The sequence below is a fragment of the Myotis myotis genome, unplaced genomic scaffold, assembly GCF_014108235.1.
Source record: "Myotis myotis isolate mMyoMyo1 unplaced genomic scaffold, mMyoMyo1.p scaffold_m19_p_15, whole genome shotgun sequence".
Classification (NCBI taxonomy): domain Eukaryota; kingdom Metazoa; phylum Chordata; class Mammalia; order Chiroptera; family Vespertilionidae; genus Myotis; species Myotis myotis.
Window position 1 is genome coordinate 39,607,708 of NW_023416319.1, and position 18,677 is coordinate 39,626,384.

The following is an 18,677-nucleotide window of genomic DNA, read 5'->3' on the forward strand; positions in this document are numbered from 1 at the left end:
TACTACTCTTGCAGCTATTCTCTAAATTTAAAATTATTTCCAAATAAAAATATTTTTAAATGTGTAAATGTATAAATCCTCTAGTCCAACAATTCCACTTCTAAGTACTGAGCCAACATACATGCCCGCATAGCTATGAAATAAAGGATGTACAAAGGTATTTATTATAGCATTGCTAATAAAAGCAGACTGAAACCCATGGGGATGCTTAAATAAATTATGGCATATCCATATAATACATTATGCCACTATTAATTAAAAATGAGATAGCTCAGCCCTGGCTGGTTTGGCTCAGTAGACAGAGCGACGGCCTGTGGAAGGGACCCAGGTTCGATTCCGATCAAGGGCACATGCCTAGGTTGTGCGCTGGATCCTTAGTGGGGGTGTGCAGGAGGCAGTCGATCCATGATTCTCTCTCATCATTGATGTTTCTGTCTCTCTCTCCCTCTCCCTTCCTCTCTGAAATCAATAAAATATATATATATACTAGAAGCCCACTGCACGAAGATTCGCGCAATAGGCCTCCCTTCCCTGGCTGCGGGCACTGGTTTTCCTCTGGCACCCGGGACCCAGGCCTTTGGTCCGGCCGCAGCGGAGAAGCCAAGCCTCTTCAGTCTTCAGTCTTCGCTCTGTGCCTGCGTATGCAAATTAACCGCCATCTTTGTTGGGTTAATTTGCATAGTCGCTCTGATTGGCTGGTGGGTGTAGCTGAGTGACACCAATTTGCATGTTTCTCTTTTATTAGAGTATATATATATATATATATATATATATATATATAAATAAATAAAAAGATTTAATTTTTAAGTGCATGATAATGTTCATGGTATACTACCATCTACATAACAAAATATGAATACACACACACACACAACACACATATAAATATTTGAAACCTCTGGAAGGACATATAAGAAAACAACAGTGGCTGCCTCTGGGGGAAGGAACTGCATGATGAGGAAAGTGAGGATAGAAAGGACTTACGTTTTACTGTACACACTCTTGTACATTACAGTAACATATGGTATACGTTATGCCCTATTTAGATATAAGATTTTTTTTTAAATCCTGCACAAGTGAATAATCTTATTCCTAAATAAATTTCTCCAGCCATCCGGAAACCATTCTTCACTGTCACTAACTCCTTAAGTAGACTTTTTTACAGATCAGGACTCTTTAAAGTTTCCACACTAGTCTGTACTGGCTATTTAATGTCTTCTGCATATAAATTCTCCCTTTTTAATTTTGTGAAGTCACAGCAAAATGACATATAACAGCCTAGTTTTTCCTGAGATTAGTAAGATACTTAAAGTGAGATCTTCAAGCCTAGACTCTTATAAATATGATAACATGGTAGAACATGAACAGATCAAAATGTGTTCTAAGAGCTGTACTAGGGTAGAAAAGGGCCGAGGAGAGAGGGTAGAGAAGAACTTTGGATTATTTTAGGATTTGGGAATTTAACAAAGTATTGAAATGAAACACAAGTTTTCCCTTAATGTCTTAGAATATCATGATTTTAAAAAACCCACAGTACTATAATTCAGTGACCCAAAGATGTGCTAAGAATGCATTCCCCCACATTTCTGACCTTCATAGTTCTTATATGTATATATTTTTTTAATATACTTTTAGTGATTTCAGAGAGGAAGGAAGAGGAATAGAAACATCAATGATGAGAGAGAATCATGCACGCCCCACACTGGGGATTGAGCCTGCAATCGGGCCTGTGCCCTGATTGGGAATTGAACCGTGACCCCCTGGTTCACAGGTCAACCACTGAGCCACGCCGGCTGGGCAGTTCATATATTTCATATATATATAATATATATATATATATATTAAACATTATGTTTCTGCATATAGAATGAACCAACTTCTTTTTTTATATATATTTTATTGATTTTTTACAGAGAGGAAGGGAGAGAGATAGAGTTAGAAACATGGATGAGAGAGAAACATCGATCAGCTGCCTCCTGCACACCTCCCACTGGGGAAGTGCCCACAATCAAGGTACATGCCCTTGACCAGAATTGAACCTGGGACCTTTCAGTCCATAGGCCGGCACTCTATCCACTGAGCCAAACCGGTTAGGGCAGTTCTTATATATTTTAAGGTTTCCTCTTTCTTACCCTGCAATGAAGCTATCAGCTCACATGTTATGTGACTATGAAGGTGACTCTCCCGCATCTCAGAAACCAGATAAGTAAGAATGTTAGCTATCAGTGAAAAATAGATGCTAAGGGAATCAGAGAGATATTCCATGATAATGAAGTGAACAAGGGTTTTTTAAATACATGAACAATATGAATTCTAAGCAAGACTGCTCAGAAACCTTGTTTTCCTTCATCCCTGTATACAAGTTGGGTTCTGGATGAATCAGATTGCCGGATACCTAAACCCCCAAGGTGGTTTAAAAGATGTCCGCAAATTCTTCGACACCTTTCAAAAGATGGCACCCAATTCCCCTACGTTTAAGGGAGAGCTGCATGTAGTGACTTGCATCTAAGGAATCAAAAAAGCAGCCGTGACAATATAGGAATCAGACACTAGGTGAGAAGGCACTGTGCTTCCTGCTTGCTCTCTTTCTTGGACCCTTCCCTCCAAGCAGCAGCGGCATGGCACGAGGACACGCAGCCTTATGGACACCCACGTGGCGGAGAACGAGACCTCCTGCCAACAGTCAGCCCGGCACTGAGGCCTCAACACAAGGGCCGTGTGAGTCATCCTCCTGCACTGGGCAAGCCTAGATGACTGCAGCCCCACCTGGGAGACCCGGAGCCAGAGCCAGCCCGCTAAGCCACCTCCGAATCTCTGACCTACAGCAACTGTGAGGTAACAGGCTAGGCTAGAAGCTTGCCATTTAAGCCACTAAGTGTTGATGTGACTGGTTTCAGGGCCATAATCAATCCAGTATACAACAGATAAGATAATCATTTGCTGATTAGGGTGTGACACAAAAATTCAAAATCTGAAACGCAAAGTGGCAAATAGGCAATAAACAGAACTCAAAGCAAAAGCTTTATTAAATCTATTTATATTCTGAATGCTGTGCTTTGTGGTCATGAACAAGTGACAACTTCTCGGTGCTTCAGTTTCTTCATTTATAAGAAGCTGCAATCAGACTATTCAAGATATGCATAAAAGCCAACACAGTGCCGGACATACGGCAGCGCCTGAAATGTTTTACGACACCAGATTACATGTCATCGCTAAATCATTTGTGTAAAATTTTGGAACACATTTTTCCCCACATAAACAGTAAAGCACAGAATTACTATCTGGGAAAATAGACTGATGTCAGAATCAAAATCATCACTAATTGCCGAAACCGGTTTGGCTCAGTGGATAGAGCGTCGGCCTGCGGACTGAAAGGTCCCAGGTTCGATTCCGGTCAAGGGCATGTACCTGGGTTGCGAGCACATCCCCGGTGGGGGATGTGCAGGAGGCGGCTGGTCGATGTTTCTCTCTCATCGATGTTTCTGACTCTCTATCTCTCTCTCTTCCTCTCTGTAAAAAATCAATAAAATATATTAAAAAAAAAAAATTTAAAATATTTTTTTAAAAAAAAAAAAAAAAAAAATCATCACTAATAAAAACTTGTCTCTCTGTGAGAAAAGATGGGCTGCAGTGGGAGTCAAGGGAGAAACAGAGGGCAGAACATGCCAAACCCTCTGAAGGTAGTCAGTCACTCATAAAACGCCAATGATTAACCACCTGTGGGTTCATATACATCATTTCCATTGTCACAAGATGCAAAATAGGCATTATCACCGTTTCAGAATGTTTAAGTGATTTCTGCAGTCATCAAACTGTCAAAGCTAGAATTTCAAATGAGATCTGACTTCCAAACCCATACGATTTTCTGCATGTCACCCTGTTTCTAAAGGCAAAACGCTTTACACACTCTCAGAGTCCGTTGTACTCATGTACAGAAAATTCAGTTATTTTTAGCTTAAGAGCTCCTATTGTGCAATTTTAGAAGCTCTTCACAGAACTGGAAGGGGAGACTGCAACTCTGGAATCTGCATTTTAGTATTACACTAATTTACACTGAATAGTAAAATGGCCAAGCACCTTATGGATTCTAGGAGAAGTTATATAATAAAACTGTACCTGCAGTTCTCTTGTAACTACTTACATTTCTTTCAGATGCCTTATCTCTTGAACAGTTTGAAAAGCAAGTTCTTGTAGCTTTTCTGGGGCAAAGCTATCACTTATTGCTTTCTGAAATACTTCATGGAGAACCGTACCAATCAGCATTTGGCGTGTGGCTGGATCAGAGCCCTAGTAAGAAAAAACACAAAAAATTTTTTATTTTACAACATATTAAAAGACGTGAATGTATACTTATTACCTAACTCCGTGGTCGGCAAACTGCGGCTTGCGAGCCACATGTGGCTTTTTGGCCCCTTGAGTGTGGCTCTTCCTAAGCCTTAGGAGTACACTAATTAAGTTAATAACAATGTACCTACCTATATAGTTTAAGTTTAAAAAATTTGGCTCTCAAAAGAAATTTCAGTCGTTGTACTGTTGATATTTGGCTCTGTTGACTAATGAGTTTGCCGACCACTGACCTAACCTATTAAACCACCATAGCCAAAGTGTACTACTAAGACAAATACCAAAACATCAACCAATGTATTTTTCTGGTGGGAGGAATTATAAGTGACTTTCCCTTTCTTTCTTTTTTTGTTAATTCTCACCAGAGATTTTTAGAAAGAGTGGAAGGGACAGGGAGAGACAAAGAGAAACATTGATTTGAGAGTGTCACATTGATTGGTTGCCTCCCGCACCTCAGACCCAGACTGGGGTCAGGGATCCAGCCTGGAACCAAGGTACGTGCCCTTAACAGGAATTGAACCCAGGACCCTTCAGTCCTCGGGCCCACGCTCTATATACTGAGCCAAACCGGCCAGTGCGACTTTCCCTTTCTTCTATTGAGAATGACCTGAATTATTTTACAAGTATGAGAGGGTTTTTGTTTTTTTAAAAAATCACTATATTTCTATTTAAAAAATTAACCAATATGAAAAAGTTCAACATATTCTCAAATATTTAATATATTCCATTTTATAATTTATCCAAATAGAAAAAGTAAATAAAGGCATAGCTCACAAATTCTTGAAAGCAAAAGATATTATTGAAACATAAAAATTTAACTTACAGTAGAGATTTTTGGCAAGAACGTTCTCTCTATTTAAAAAGAAAGTGTTTTTCAAGTAGCCTTTTTATTAACCAAAACTAGATAAAGTCCACCAAACCATCCATCAGGAACTTTAAAAACTTACAGAGGAACTCTTTGTACTACTTTTGGTAAATTCTATGTTGAGTCTAAATTATTTCAAAATAAAAGTTTTTAACAGAGTCATATTAGGTCCGCCTTATAATACCTGATTAAGAGAGAAGTTGATATTCTCCCACAACTGAAGAAAAAAGTGGATAAACTAAACTATAAATAAGTAGCAATTAACAGTATTAGAAAAAAACCTACAGAGGTATTTTTCCTTCTTTAGCTCTTGTTGCTCAGCTGTCATTTTGGGTTTCTACACACATGTAGATTAATTGTATAATTAAAACAATACGCTGGGAGGAAGAAACTTCTTTTTTTCATCCTCACCTGAATATACTATTTTTTTTAGAGAGAGAGAGAGAAACATCAATGGAATTAATCAGTTGCCTCCTGTACAAGCCCAACCAGGGACTGAACCCACAACCTAGGTAAGTGCCCTGACATGGAATTGAACCCGTAACCTTTCTGTGTACGGGACAATGCTCCAATCAACTGAACCATCCAGCTAGAGCAAGGAATAAATGTTTAACAAGTAAAAACTCAGGTTCTGCCCTGGCTGGTGTTGCTCAGTGGTTATAGTGTCGACGGAAGAACCAAAGGGTCGAGGGTTCAATTCCTGGTCAAGGGCACATACCTGGATTGCAAGTTCACTCCCCACCCCAGTTGGGGAACATTAGGAGGCAACCGGTCGATGTGTATCTCTCACATGGATGTTTCTCTCTCTCTCTCTCTCTCGCTCGCTCTCTCTCTCTCTCTCTCTCTTTCCCCCACCCCTCCAACCTCTCTTCCACTCTCTCTGAAAAGCAATAGAAAAAATATCCTCAGGTGAGGATTAACAAAAACAAAAAACAACTAAGGTTCTTCAACAAATAAACGGCATAGAAACAAAGGGGGCAAGTAGAAGGCAGAAATAATACAGATAAAAAGAAACTTAACAGACGTATCAACATAATACAAACAATTTGTTTGGATACTGATTCTAACAAACCAACTGAATAAAAAGATATTTTTGATGAAAGACATTAGAGATAAATTGAGCAAAATGTGAGAAATTTCTGTGGCTCAATTGGTTGAAGTGTCATCCCATACACCAGAAGGTGGAAAGTTCGATTCCGGGTCAGGGCACATGCCCGGGCTGCAGGTTTGATCCCATCCCAGTCAAGGCATGTGCAGGAAGGAAGCAACCGACAGATATTTCTCTCTCACATCAATGTTTCTTTCTCTCTCTCTTCCTTCCTCTCAATAAAGTAAATATTGCATTTATGTATATTTTTTAAATGTCAGCTTTTAGCCCTGGCCAGGTGGCTCAGCTGGTTGGAGCATCATCCTGTACACCAAAACGTTGCAGATTCAATTCCCAATTAGGGCACATATCCAGGTTACAGGTAACAGCTGATCGATGTTTCTCTCTCTCTCTCCCCCTCTCCCTTTCTAAAATCAATAAAAACATATCCTCAGGTGAGGATTTAAAAAAAGTCAGCTTTAATTTACTTGCAAAATAATATAATGTTTGGGAAAGCAGAATGGATACATGGAGGTTTATTATAATCATCTCCATGTATCTTTGAAATTTTCCATAATAACTTTTTAAAAGGAGACTATCACATTTATTTTTAGTTTATTGGAAATGTCTAGATGTATTAAATTTAAATTTTTGTCACTGAATTACTTTTCTTACCATTAGAATTATTTTATTAGTGTTGAACAAGATTCAGAGAATTCAGGCACATGGCCTTGCGTCCCAGCACTGCCACTTACTAGCTACATGACTTGAGCAAGTCATTTAAGCCTCTGAGCCTGATTTTCTCATCTGTAAAACGCAGCTGATTAATACCATCTCTTCACAGGATTACTGGAAGGATTAAGTAAAATAAAAGTGTAAAAGTGCTCTGCAAACTCTAAAATCCTGCAGAAACTTCAGCTGTTGTATTACTCACCCTGAAAGTTTCACTCAGGACAGCTCTTCTCAGACATCGAATACTACTGGCTACGCTTGTGCCAGAAATCAGCATGTCTGGGTACAGGATCAAATATCCAAAATCTTCATCTATTATCCAAGTGTCAGACGTGCAGTCTCCCTCCAGGTGAATGATGTCCCCTGGCTCCACGGGTACAGAGCACCTACAAATAAAGCAAAGTATCAACACAGTTTAGGTTCCGGCATTTAAGCTTATTAAGGAGGCTTCAAAATAAACAAATATGTTGTCTGAAGAAATAAGTATTTCTAAATGTATGAATCTTTTTAAAAAATTCAATACCAGGATGCAGTCTTCTGAATCAACTCTTAGTCACACCTTTGAAACACACCTTTTCCACCCTTGAAACACACCTGAGAATACGCATGGGTTTTCCTTTAATCCCAGAAAGGAAAGCTGCGTTAGCATCAGCCAAAGCTATCAAATCTTTAATGGTGTAACATAGAGCTCCAAGTATGGATGATGCTGTTTTAATAATTAATTATCTCCTTCTTTTTATTATTATTATCTCATTCTTAAGATTTACATCATGTCTACATCTTCTATGAGTCTTGAGGAGCCAAATCCAATGTAGCAAGAATAAAATCATATTTATCTAGTTCATACCATCCAACTTGCAGCCTCAACAGAAAATCTAGGCAAAATTAGACCTGACTTCTCTGCATCTCCCCGTCACCCCTCGCATACCACACTTTACTTGGGTAGAGAAATATAAGGTCAAAGAATGTTCTTCTGCTGTAATTCATCTTGCTCTTTGTGAGAATATGAGGGGGTTTTTTTTGTTTTTTCTTTAAATATATTTTATTGATTTTTTACAGAGAGGAAGGGAGAGAGATAGAGAGTCAGAAACATCGATGAGAGAGAAACATCGATCAGCTGCCTCCTGCAGATCTCCTACTGGGGATGTGCCCGCAACCCAGGTACATGTCCTTGATCAGAATCGAACCTGGGACCCTTCAGTCCGCAGGCTGATGCTCTATCCACTGAGCCAAACCGGTTTTGGCGAGAATATGAGTTTTAAGCTGTGATCCTAAAACAGAAAGTACTGGGGAAAAGGATGTAATCATTTAATAAGCCCCTTTGTCATTTCAAATGACAATAAAAATCAACTTTTGGAATAAGGGACTTGACATGCTGCTGGGGTAACAGGCACAAGTTTTATGTGGAATTAGTTCAGGTTGAAAACTACCCCCTCTATTAATAATTAAATTATAGTGACATCCACACAAGCCCATGTGATGGGTTTTAAGATGGAACCTTAAGAATCCGCCAGATCAGAGCTCAAAGTCACACAGAAATTACCAGTCATTCCTAAGTATGCACAATTCTTTACAGTCTAGCGACTGGGAAGCAGTGATGATTAGATGCTTTTCGTGGTTTCCGTCTTCATTCTGCACAACACTGACTGCTAATACCAGGTACCGGTTATCCACTCCTCGGATCAGGACTGTTTTAGAAGAGGAAGCTTCCGCCTTCTGAAATCTAACGAATACACACAGTGTAGCACAAGCATGAAATAAGAAGCCAGCAATCTCCTTTATCTACAGTCCAATCTTCTAGTTTGTAGGTTTGTCTCCTCTGGAAAGCTTAGCACAATGACCATTAGCTAAAATGGTTAAAAATTAAGAGAGCAAAGACATAGCAGAATTCCTATTATATGACTTCCCAGAAGCAGTGTCATTTAAAACATACTTATGACATGGATATTTCCAAATATATTATCCATGATTATAAGGATTAAAGTGGTTCAGACTCATCAAAAGGTTGCCAGTTCCATTCCTGATAAGGGCACATACCAGGTTTTGGGTCCAAAACCCTGTGAAGGTGTGTATGGAAGGCAACTGATGTTTCTCTCTCACATCACTGTTTCTCTCTCTCCCTTTCTCGCTCTAAAAATCAATAAAAACCTTTTTTAAATATATATATTTTTTTTTATTGATTTCAGAGAGAGAGGGAGAGAGAGAAACATCAATGATGAGAATCACTGATCAGCTGCCTCCTGCACGCCACCTACTGAGGATGAAGCCTGCAACCTGGGCATGTGCCCTTGGCCGGAATCAAACCTGGGACCCTTCAGTCCACAGGCGGAAGCTCTGTGCACTGAGCCAAACCGGCTAGGGCAATAAAAACTTCGTTTGTTATAGAACTGTGAGCCACATAATTATATTAATCTTTAAATTGGGACAAACATAGAAATCATCTAGTCCAATCTACTATTTAATGCAGTTAATCCTTCTGTGAAATCTCTTGGGGAATCAACCAGCCCCTGCATTGTACAGAAAGCAAACTTTATACAGTAGCTCGTTCCTTCATAGAGTAACTCGGAAATTTCTTCTATAACGGGCAAGTCGATATCACAATACTTTTTTTACCCACTGATCCCAGCCGCCTGAAAACTACCCAAAATAATCTCTCCTCTAGAAAATATTAAATTCCTCTAAGTCTTTCCTGTTTGATGGCAGCAAGACTTCAACAGAGTCCAAAGTCATCATCTCTCCAACTATAACACCAAATGCTTTCACATTTCCCTAAAATTCTCTTTGTCACCACCCTAGGTTCTGTTGTTTTGGCACCTCCCCATTCACCTCACCCACAATTTCCCAAGGCAGCTGGGACGCCTTAAGGATCTCCCCAACCCCAAACGCAAAGATCCGTTACCAATAATCAGCATCAGTGTTGCTGCTGTTGAAAATAACCACCCCTAACTGTGGGTCTCCCCCCCTCTTGCTCCCCCGACCCCCGACCATATAAACCGAGATGGGGGTGCAGAGCCTCCAACTAAACATGGAGAAAAGCATCTCGCAATATCCTTTCATGAAGACATTTAAGCGGCTGGGACTCTCCAACTTCGGGACAGACATGAAATCGGGGGAAATGAGCCGCTAGACAAGGAAAGTCTCCAGGCTCTGATCCGTGTGGCCAAAGAGGACCCCGGGAAGCAGACCCCCCACCCTCACCCCCACCCCGCCCTGGAAACGCGTGCGGCGCGGGACCGCCTCTCCCGCTCCTTCCGTTCAAATCTCCCGCTTGGCTCCCGGACCCTCCCCCCGCTCCGCTCACAGCTCTGCCGGCGGCTCAGCCTCCTCCCCGAAAGTCTCCTCCATCAGCAGCTCCAGGTCACCCAGCTGCTCCATCCCGGGCACGGAGACCGCAAACGGTCGCCTGGTAAAATCGGGGGGACCCGCAGCCACTGAAAAGAGAAAGCAGAGCCGGCCCGCGAGGCGCCGCGCATGCGCCGACTCGCCGCGGCCCCAGTGCCCTGCGCCGCCTGCGCCTCCAGCGCCTCCAACGGGGGAGGTTCCAGGAGGCGCACCTGGCCCGCAGAGCCCCGGGGGAAGGCGGCTTTGCTCTTTTGCCTTCGGCTTTGGAAAACAGCTGCTTCATAAATCTGGCCCAAACTATATGCGCCCGCTTCTATCTAGACAGGCCACCCTACCCCCAGTGCACTGGAAGGTCGTGGGTTCAATTCCAGTTAGGACACATGCCCAGGTTCAGGGTTTCATCCCCGGCGGGGTGAGTGGGGAGGCAGCCAGTCAATGTCTCTCTCACATCAATGTTTTTCTCTGTCTCCCTTCCTCCCTCTCTAAGATCAATTAAAAAAAAAAAAAGACACAGAATGCAAATTTTTATTTAAAAAATACCTGCAATCCTTTTTATTGATAACATAGCTGAGATACTTATTTTATATATTTAAATTATCTTGAGATTTGATAACAATATTTAGCTACAGTGTAATTCAAAAATGAAAATATACAAAAAGGTTTTAGGAACACATGTATTTATACCTGCATGTATACTTATAAATCATATAAAGATACATATTTATTTTAAAATAAACACTTTGAAAATGAAACCAGTTCATCTAAATTTTACCAAGGTATGACAAGAAAGCTTTTATGCAAAAGTAAAAATTGAAGCAGAAATAACACTTTCAAGTTAGTATTCTAATGTCTTAAAAATCACATCAATTCTATAAATCGCTATTTCTGAGGACAACACTGTAACTGTTCCCCTTCCATTTCTATCATGCTTATAATAAAACATAAAAAGGACTCTAAACACAATAAATGGAATTTTTACATTTTAAACCATTTTAACAAAGAATAGCAATTCAAATGATTTTTACATTTCTACTTAAGTTTATATTACACTAAAACTATTTTACATGGAAGAACTAGTTGATGTATCATGACAACATTTTAGAAACAGTCTTCAACATTCACATCTATATTAGTGGATATTTCATAGTGCACTGAAATAAATTTTCTAGTATACACTAAATCATCTAACAAAACAAATCTACCAGTATAATGCTAATCTGTTTTGAGAGCAGAAATACACTGACTTTTTAAAATATTTAAATCAGTCATAGTATCTGGTAATAACATTTCAGCAATACCTGAAAAATTCTTCACTTGTTGAGTCTCTAAATGGCTACTTTTTAAATACAATGTTTGCTTTTTGAAAAAGTGAAGAGAAAAAAATTTGTTCTTTTATCCAGTGGAGCAGAATTATAAGAAGAGAAATAATAAGAATAATATTTCCATGCCGGCTTCTAAGCTACAGCTTATTATAAAACTTAAAGGTTCAGTTTTCATTATTCTACTGCAAAGCCTGTTTGTTGTAATAATAATAAACAATGTTAGAGTCTTTGAAAATCATGATTACAATGAAAAGCTTGGAACAGCATGATAAAGCTAATGACAACCTCTTGAGTCCCATTTTAAGTTAGTTCTACTTACAAATAACACTTTCAAATAACCTAACTGATTAGCCAGCATCAGTTTAGGAAATTTTTTCAATGTTCTGTGCTGTAACTTTTGGCATCAAAAGGTATAGTAAGCACTTTTGATTTGTAATGAGTAAAAAAATCAAGTACTAAAATACCAGTGGTTCCTGTGAGAGGGTAAATGTCCCTCTTCAAGTAATGTTCTCCCCCAAATTAAACTAATATTTTATTTCTCCCTCTGAGAATTTACTAAGGAGAGGAAATCATGATTTTTTCTTTAGTTGAGGTGAAAAAACTGCTTCATGAGTTCATATGTTGTAAAAGCCACTGCTTGAGAGGGAATGCAGCGAATGTAGTTCAGAGATAAGCCACGATATAATCCTCTCCGAATTCCATGGTGTCCATAGACATATTTCATAGTCTCCCGCATGGTACTGAAAGACAAGAGTTAAAAGATGACACCTGTAGGCCCACTCATGAAGGGACAATTTTAAGATCCATAATAGCATTTTAAAAAGAAGCCAAAATGACATCTTTAATAGGTTTTGGAACACAAGTGCTAAAACAAGCTAAAAATTCACAATAAAACTGCAATTAATTCCAAACTTGTACAAGCACTATGCATAGAATTGCCAGGCTCATTAATAACATATATAATTTGTTTGTCTGTGTCTATGACATTTACTGGCAACACTATTCCATAATAATATTTGAAATACTGATGTAGTCTTTTTAGTTTCTCAAATATATTTTTATGTTTTTAAATTTTTATTGATGTCAGAGAGGAAGGGAGAGGGAGAAAAAGATATAGAAACATCAATGATGAGAGAGAATCACTGATTGGCTGCCTCCTACACACCCCCTACTGGGGATCGAGCCCGCCACCCGGGCATGCACCCTTGACTGAAATCAAACCCGGATCCCTTCAGTCCGCAGGCTGATGCTCTATCCACTGAGCCAAACTGTCTGGACAATAAAGACTTTCTTGTTCAAATGGTGTTTTTTTCCTTTCAAACAAATGTTTGGGGCTCTTTGCCTTTTCTTTTTTTAAAAGGAAAATCTTTTTCTTTTTTCATAATTTTCTCTATTGCTTTCAGAAAGGAAGGGAGAGGGAGAGAGTTAGAAACATCAATGATGAGAGATAATCATTGATCGGCTGCCTCCTGCATGCCCCATACTAGGGATCGAATCCGAAACCCGGGCATATGCCCTGACCGGGAATCGAACCGTGACCAGCTCATAGGTCAATGTTCAACCACCCAGCCACGCCGGCTGGGCTGCCTTTACTTTTCAAATCTTCAAAAAATCTTTTAAGTCAACAAAGGCCATTGAACAAACATTCTGCTCTTCCTGAGGGATAACACATCACCAATCAAATAGAACGATTCTAAATATTTATAGAAAATTCTAGAGCTGAGCTGTGCAACAATGGTAGCCACCTGACTTTAAATGTGGCAAATCCAAATTGAGATGTACTATGAATATAAAATACACTCTGGCTTTAAAACGCTTAGAATATCCCTAGCCAACTTGGCTCAGTGGATAGAGCGTCAGCCTGCAGACTGAGGGGTCCCAGGTTCGATTCCAGCCAAGGGCACATGCCTGGGTTGCGGGCTCGATCCCCAGTAGGGGGCGTGCAGGAGGCAGCCGATCAATCATTCTCTCTCATCATTGATGTTTCCGTCTCTCCTTCTCCCTTCCTCTCTGCAATCAATAAAGAAATATATTTTTAAAAAATAAAACGCTTAGAATAAAAAAGGGATATATTACCCAGCCGGTGTGGCTCAGTGGTTGAGTGTCGACCCATGCGCCATGAGGTTACTGGTCCAATTCCCAGTCAGGGCGAATGCCTGGGTTGTGCGCTCAATCCCCACTAGAGGCAGCTGATCTATATCTCGCTCCTATATAGATGTTTTTCTCTCTCCAGCCCCCTTTCTCTCTCTCTAAAATCAATAAAAACATATTTTTTAAAAGGGATATAAAATATTGCAATATTGAAGTTATATTTTAGATTAAATAGAAGTATTTTTTTAATATTTTTATTGATTTTTTACAGAGAGGAAGGGAGAGGGATAGAGAGTTAGAAACATCGATGAGAGAGAAACATCGACCAGCTGCCTCCTGCACATCTCCCACTGGGGATGTACCTGCAACCAAGATACATGCCCTTGACCGGAATCGAACCTGGGACCCTTCAGTCTGCAGGCCGACGCTCTATCCACCGAGCCAAACCGGTTTTGGCGAAATATTTTTTAATTTCATGTTTATTTTTATACAAGTTTTAATGTGGCTACCAGAAAAATTTAAATTACATACACCAATGATCCTCTCTGGTGATTAATATTTCTGTCTCTCCCTCTCCCTTCCTCTCTGAAATCAATAAAAAATATATGTATTTTTAAATCTTACAAGGTAATCAGGTTAAACTATGGGAGATAAAATGGGAGTTCGCCGAAACCGGTTTGGCTCAGTGGATAGAGCGTCAGCTTGCGGACTGAAGGGTCCCAGGTTCGATTCCGGTCAAGGGCATGTACCTGGGTTGTGGGCACATCCCCAGTGGGAGATGTGCAGTGGGCAGCTGATCGATGTTTCTCTCTCATCGATGTTTCTAACTCTCTATCTCTCTCCCTTCCTCTCTGTAAAAAATCAATAAAATATATTAAAAAAATAAATAAATAAAATAAAATAAAATAAAATAAAATGGGAGTTCTAGACTACTGGTGAGACACAATCCTACCTCACTACTTACTTTAAACATTACGTTTCCTAAAGAAAAGAAACAATGACAAATGGAGAACTTACAGGCACTTTTCAAATTCTGGAAGAACAGTTCCTAATTGCATTCGCCTACGAGTTACATCAAATGGGTAGCTGAAAGAAGAATAAAGCAAAAGTTAAAAATGATTTTTAGTTTTCTGCTCAACAATTATTGAATACAAAGCCCTATATATGCTAAGAAATAATGTGCTCCTATTCTCTTATTGTTTTGTCTAATATGGGAGTCTGGATACAGGCACATAAATAAATAAGTTAACAATACAGAGGTCTCCTAGGTTAGATGGTTCTTCTCTCCCATCACAATATCAAGCTTCATTCATTCCTCAAAGTCAAACTAAATGCCACTTCCTGAAGAAGCCAACAGGGTGCTTTTCACGGCTGTAACTTGAGACGGGGTTTCTCATCATCGGCACTACTGACACTTTGGGTTGGACACCTCACAGAGGAGGGCTGCCTGTGCATTGTAGGATGTTCAGGTGCATCCCTGGCTTCTACACACTAGATGCCAGTAGCACTCCCCCAGCTGTGACAACCAAAAATGTCTCCAGGCATTAATAAATGTTCACCGGAGTCAAAATCACCCCAGCTGAGAACCTTACTCTAAGAATAGTCACCACATCCCCTGTATAAAATAGACCAACCAAAAAAATTTCTTTAAGGACTAAAATTAACAATATAGTTAATTATATTTAGAGGACAGAGAAAATTCTATGTAAAAATTGCTTGAAACGAAATATACAAAAGTAATCTCTTTTCAAAGTAGGATTCCAGGAGATTTTTTAAATTATTTTATTTTGCTAATATTGACTACTTATATTAGGTTCTGTGCTAAACAATGTATGTACTTTATCTCATTCCATCTTTACAACACCTGCATGACATACGTACTGTTATCTCAGCATTAAGGTAAGAAAATTTTAACAAACTGAGTCTTTCTAGTGTTACAAAGCTGCTTTCTACTTTCCTACTCAAATATATACATAATATATACATAAGTGATATATGACAAAAAATAATCATATACTTTTATATACATTTAAGTTTATTATGAGTTATTTAAAAAAACAAAACAAAACATGCACCAACCAAGCAGCTCAAAAAATAACATTACCAATAGGTGAACTCCCTATGTACGTCAACAGCATCTCCAGGAATTATTTTTTAATGGGGTTTGGGGAGAGGAAAAACTTCATGAGGATAAAGGGACCAAAGCCTCAACCTGAATGATTCAGTTTCCAAGCAGGAACAGATGTGGGTAGAAGAAATGGATTAGTATAACGGAGAGAATGTAAGAGGACTAAGTACAAGGAGCAGAACTAGGGAACTCACATTGAGGAAGAAAGAAAATAGCACTGTAGGCAAAGTTCTGAAGAAAAAGTGATTAAGACATAATGAGTACACAGATATGTAAAATGTGAAAAATGATTTCAAGGTATTACTAGGACTAGAAGATCAATGTTTATCAATACAAAGAGGAAAGAAAGGAATACCTGAATGACAGAGTTGGCACTGACTGTAGAAGTCCAAGTAGAAATATCCAAGAGCTCGCCAGAGAAGTAATAGTGAGTCAATAATGGAGACTTAAACAGAACTGGTTATCTGTAGGGAAGTGACCTTGAAGCCATAAAGACAGATAAGCTAATTCTAGATATTTAAGGGGAGAGCAAAGGTCTACACCAATAGGTAGGAAGAGGAGGGCATGATCAGCAAAGAACCGAAAAAGGGAAAGTTAAGGAGCATGATTGACAAGAGCGGGCACTGTTAAAAAAAAAAACCAAGGAACTAGAACAATTGAAAGGAGATTAAAAAACCTGAGAAGAAGCCTCTGAATCTGTGAAGAATTAATGGTATAGAATATGGTTTAAGAAGAGAAGTGGGAAAGAGAAGACAGATTTTAAGGATCTAAGTTGGAAGTGAGTAATAAAGAAAAAAGGCAGTAAAACCAAGAAGAGAATCAAAATAGCCAGAGGTGATCATATCTCTGCAAATGAACGAGATCCCACAGCAAGGTTTCCAAAGCAAACCACACACACCTATCTTCTTCTTTACCTGCAATCTAGTGTGATCTGTTCTCACACACAAGTACACCAACTTTGCTTTCACAAAAGTAACAATTGCAAAATCCAAGAAACACTTTCCTTTTCAGTACTTGTCTTACTTTGACTTTTCTTTTTCCATTGGATCCTCTGTTTTGAGTCTGTGACACTACTACTTCCTGTTTTACAGGATACTCCTCAGTCACAGACAGCTTTTCTTCCTCCTATTCCTGAAAAGTTCCTAATTCTAAATATTCCAGCCTCTTTTATATCATCTACACAATCTCTATTGGTCTAGAGAAATTCGTTGAAGCCACCTTTCCAAGTACTTTATAGTAGTATCTTTATGTTTCCACTAGCACTTAAATTAACATAGAACTCCACTGTATTGCTACTGTCTCAGTAACAGTATAGGCAATAACTGTGTTTTTCCTTCAGTGAACCTCCCAATGCCTCATACACTGTCTGACAAAGCAGGCCTTGGAGATTTTAGTGCAAGAGAAGTTGTGCCTTACACACACAAACACAAACACAATGGCTCAAATTTCAGAAACTTCATTTAGGTGAAATCATGAGAAAATATGAATGAAGACTATACTCAGTGTTTTTTTCTACCTTTCTTTCTTATAAATGAATGACAAGAAATTGGGTGGGTTAAAACTAATTTGGTCAATTTGGCACTAAATTATTTATAATACGCTAAAAGTGCAAACAGACACGTCTGAAAAGAAACGTATTAAATTAAGACATATTTTGCAAGGAATCCTGTGTTTTAATAATCTATTAGAAAAAAATGATTAACCAATGCTGAAAATCAGGATTGGGTAACTGCAATTTGACTGAATTAAGTTGATGAAGAAACTTACGATATTGTCTGTGCTATTGCTCCAGCAACACCACCACAAAGTAAGTTTATGTGAGTTTTCAAAACTAAGACATTAGGATTGTCTGATGAAGGTCTGCCAAGAAGGGTAGGAGCATGGGAAAGCCCAACACTCTTTAAGGTACCAAAAGTAAAAAATGAAACACCTGAAAAACAAAATATAAATTCACCACGATGCTTAACAGAACATGAGCTGTGAAAAGATACCATTCTTACAAAATAACCAATTAACTCAAGAAACTAACTATGCATTTCCTGTTTCCTGATATTTGGCTTACTCTAAGATAAAAAAAAAAGTCTATAAAAGTAATCTGAAGACAACAAAATTACCACCTATAAAAAATTATAGCATTGATTTTCACACACTAATATATACTTCAGTTCACTGAATAAGGGCAAAGGTGAGTATACTGCCACCTTATATAGGAATAAAATTAAACTATTTTCCAAGGTTTCACATGAATAAATATTAAATTCATGATTAATAATTACAAGTAAATATGACAACTTCTATTTGTAATAACAATAATGATAACATAAAATAGAGGCAAAAAATTCAGAAGTAACAAAGCATTTTTATTTTAACTTGGTATCTAATTTTGTCTTCAAGGAAGAGTTATGACCATGAGACAAATGTTCATATTGCCTCTAAAGTCATGTGAAATCTGATAAATGTTGAATTAAGTTACTGGTAATATGAAGGTGGTATTGCTGAAAATTTACATGATTTTATAATAGACCTATTAAAGTTATACATTAATAAGATCAAGAATAGAATTCAAGCATTCCTATCACCTAAGTATTAATCAAGACATCCTGATATCTCCTAAATTTTAAAAACATATTTAAAAAGATACTTGATGCTTAAGAATAAGCATTTACAAAAATTCTGTCCAGGATAATACCTCAATATATACATTTATTCTTTATACAAAATTCTTATGATCTTATAGTATTTTGAAATGATGATATATAATTTTGG

The 18,677-nt window shown here is 38.5% G+C and overlaps 2 protein-coding genes across 6 annotated transcripts in view; both read right to left on the reverse strand.

Annotated features, from left to right (window-relative positions):
* DNA2 (DNA replication helicase/nuclease 2) overlaps positions 1–10,418 on the reverse strand; it is a 35,674-nt gene extending 25,256 nt beyond the window's left edge. For both annotated transcript variants that reach the window (XR_004972211.1, XM_036336908.1), the window contains exons 1-4: positions 10,330–10,418; positions 8,572–8,751; positions 7,231–7,414; positions 4,142–4,287 (exon numbers count right to left, since the gene is read on the reverse strand). Coding sequence is in view for 1 of the 2 variants with exons in the window: in XM_036336908.1 (XP_036192801.1) it covers positions 4,142–4,287; positions 7,231–7,414; positions 8,572–8,751; positions 10,330–10,403 (584 nt within the window). In the remaining variant the exon portion in view is untranslated. The remainder of the gene's footprint in view (positions 1–4,141; positions 4,288–7,230; positions 7,415–8,571; positions 8,752–10,329) is intronic.
* A 704-nt stretch (positions 10,419–11,122) lies between these two features.
* SLC25A16 (solute carrier family 25 member 16) overlaps positions 11,123–18,677 on the reverse strand; it is a 28,246-nt gene continuing 20,691 nt past the window's right edge. For 2 of the 4 annotated variants that reach the window (XM_036336909.1, XM_036336912.1), the window contains 3 exons: positions 17,679–17,841; positions 14,801–14,869; positions 11,123–12,432 (listed from right to left, as the gene is read on the reverse strand). In XM_036336909.1, the coding sequence (XP_036192802.1) occupies positions 12,276–12,432; positions 14,801–14,869; positions 17,679–17,841 (389 nt within the window). In that variant the 3' untranslated portion in view covers positions 11,123–12,275. Of the gene's footprint in view, positions 12,461–14,796; positions 14,870–17,678; positions 17,842–18,677 lie in introns of those variants that run through there. The other 2 variants (XM_036336913.1, XM_036336911.1) reach the window with 2 other exon arrangements.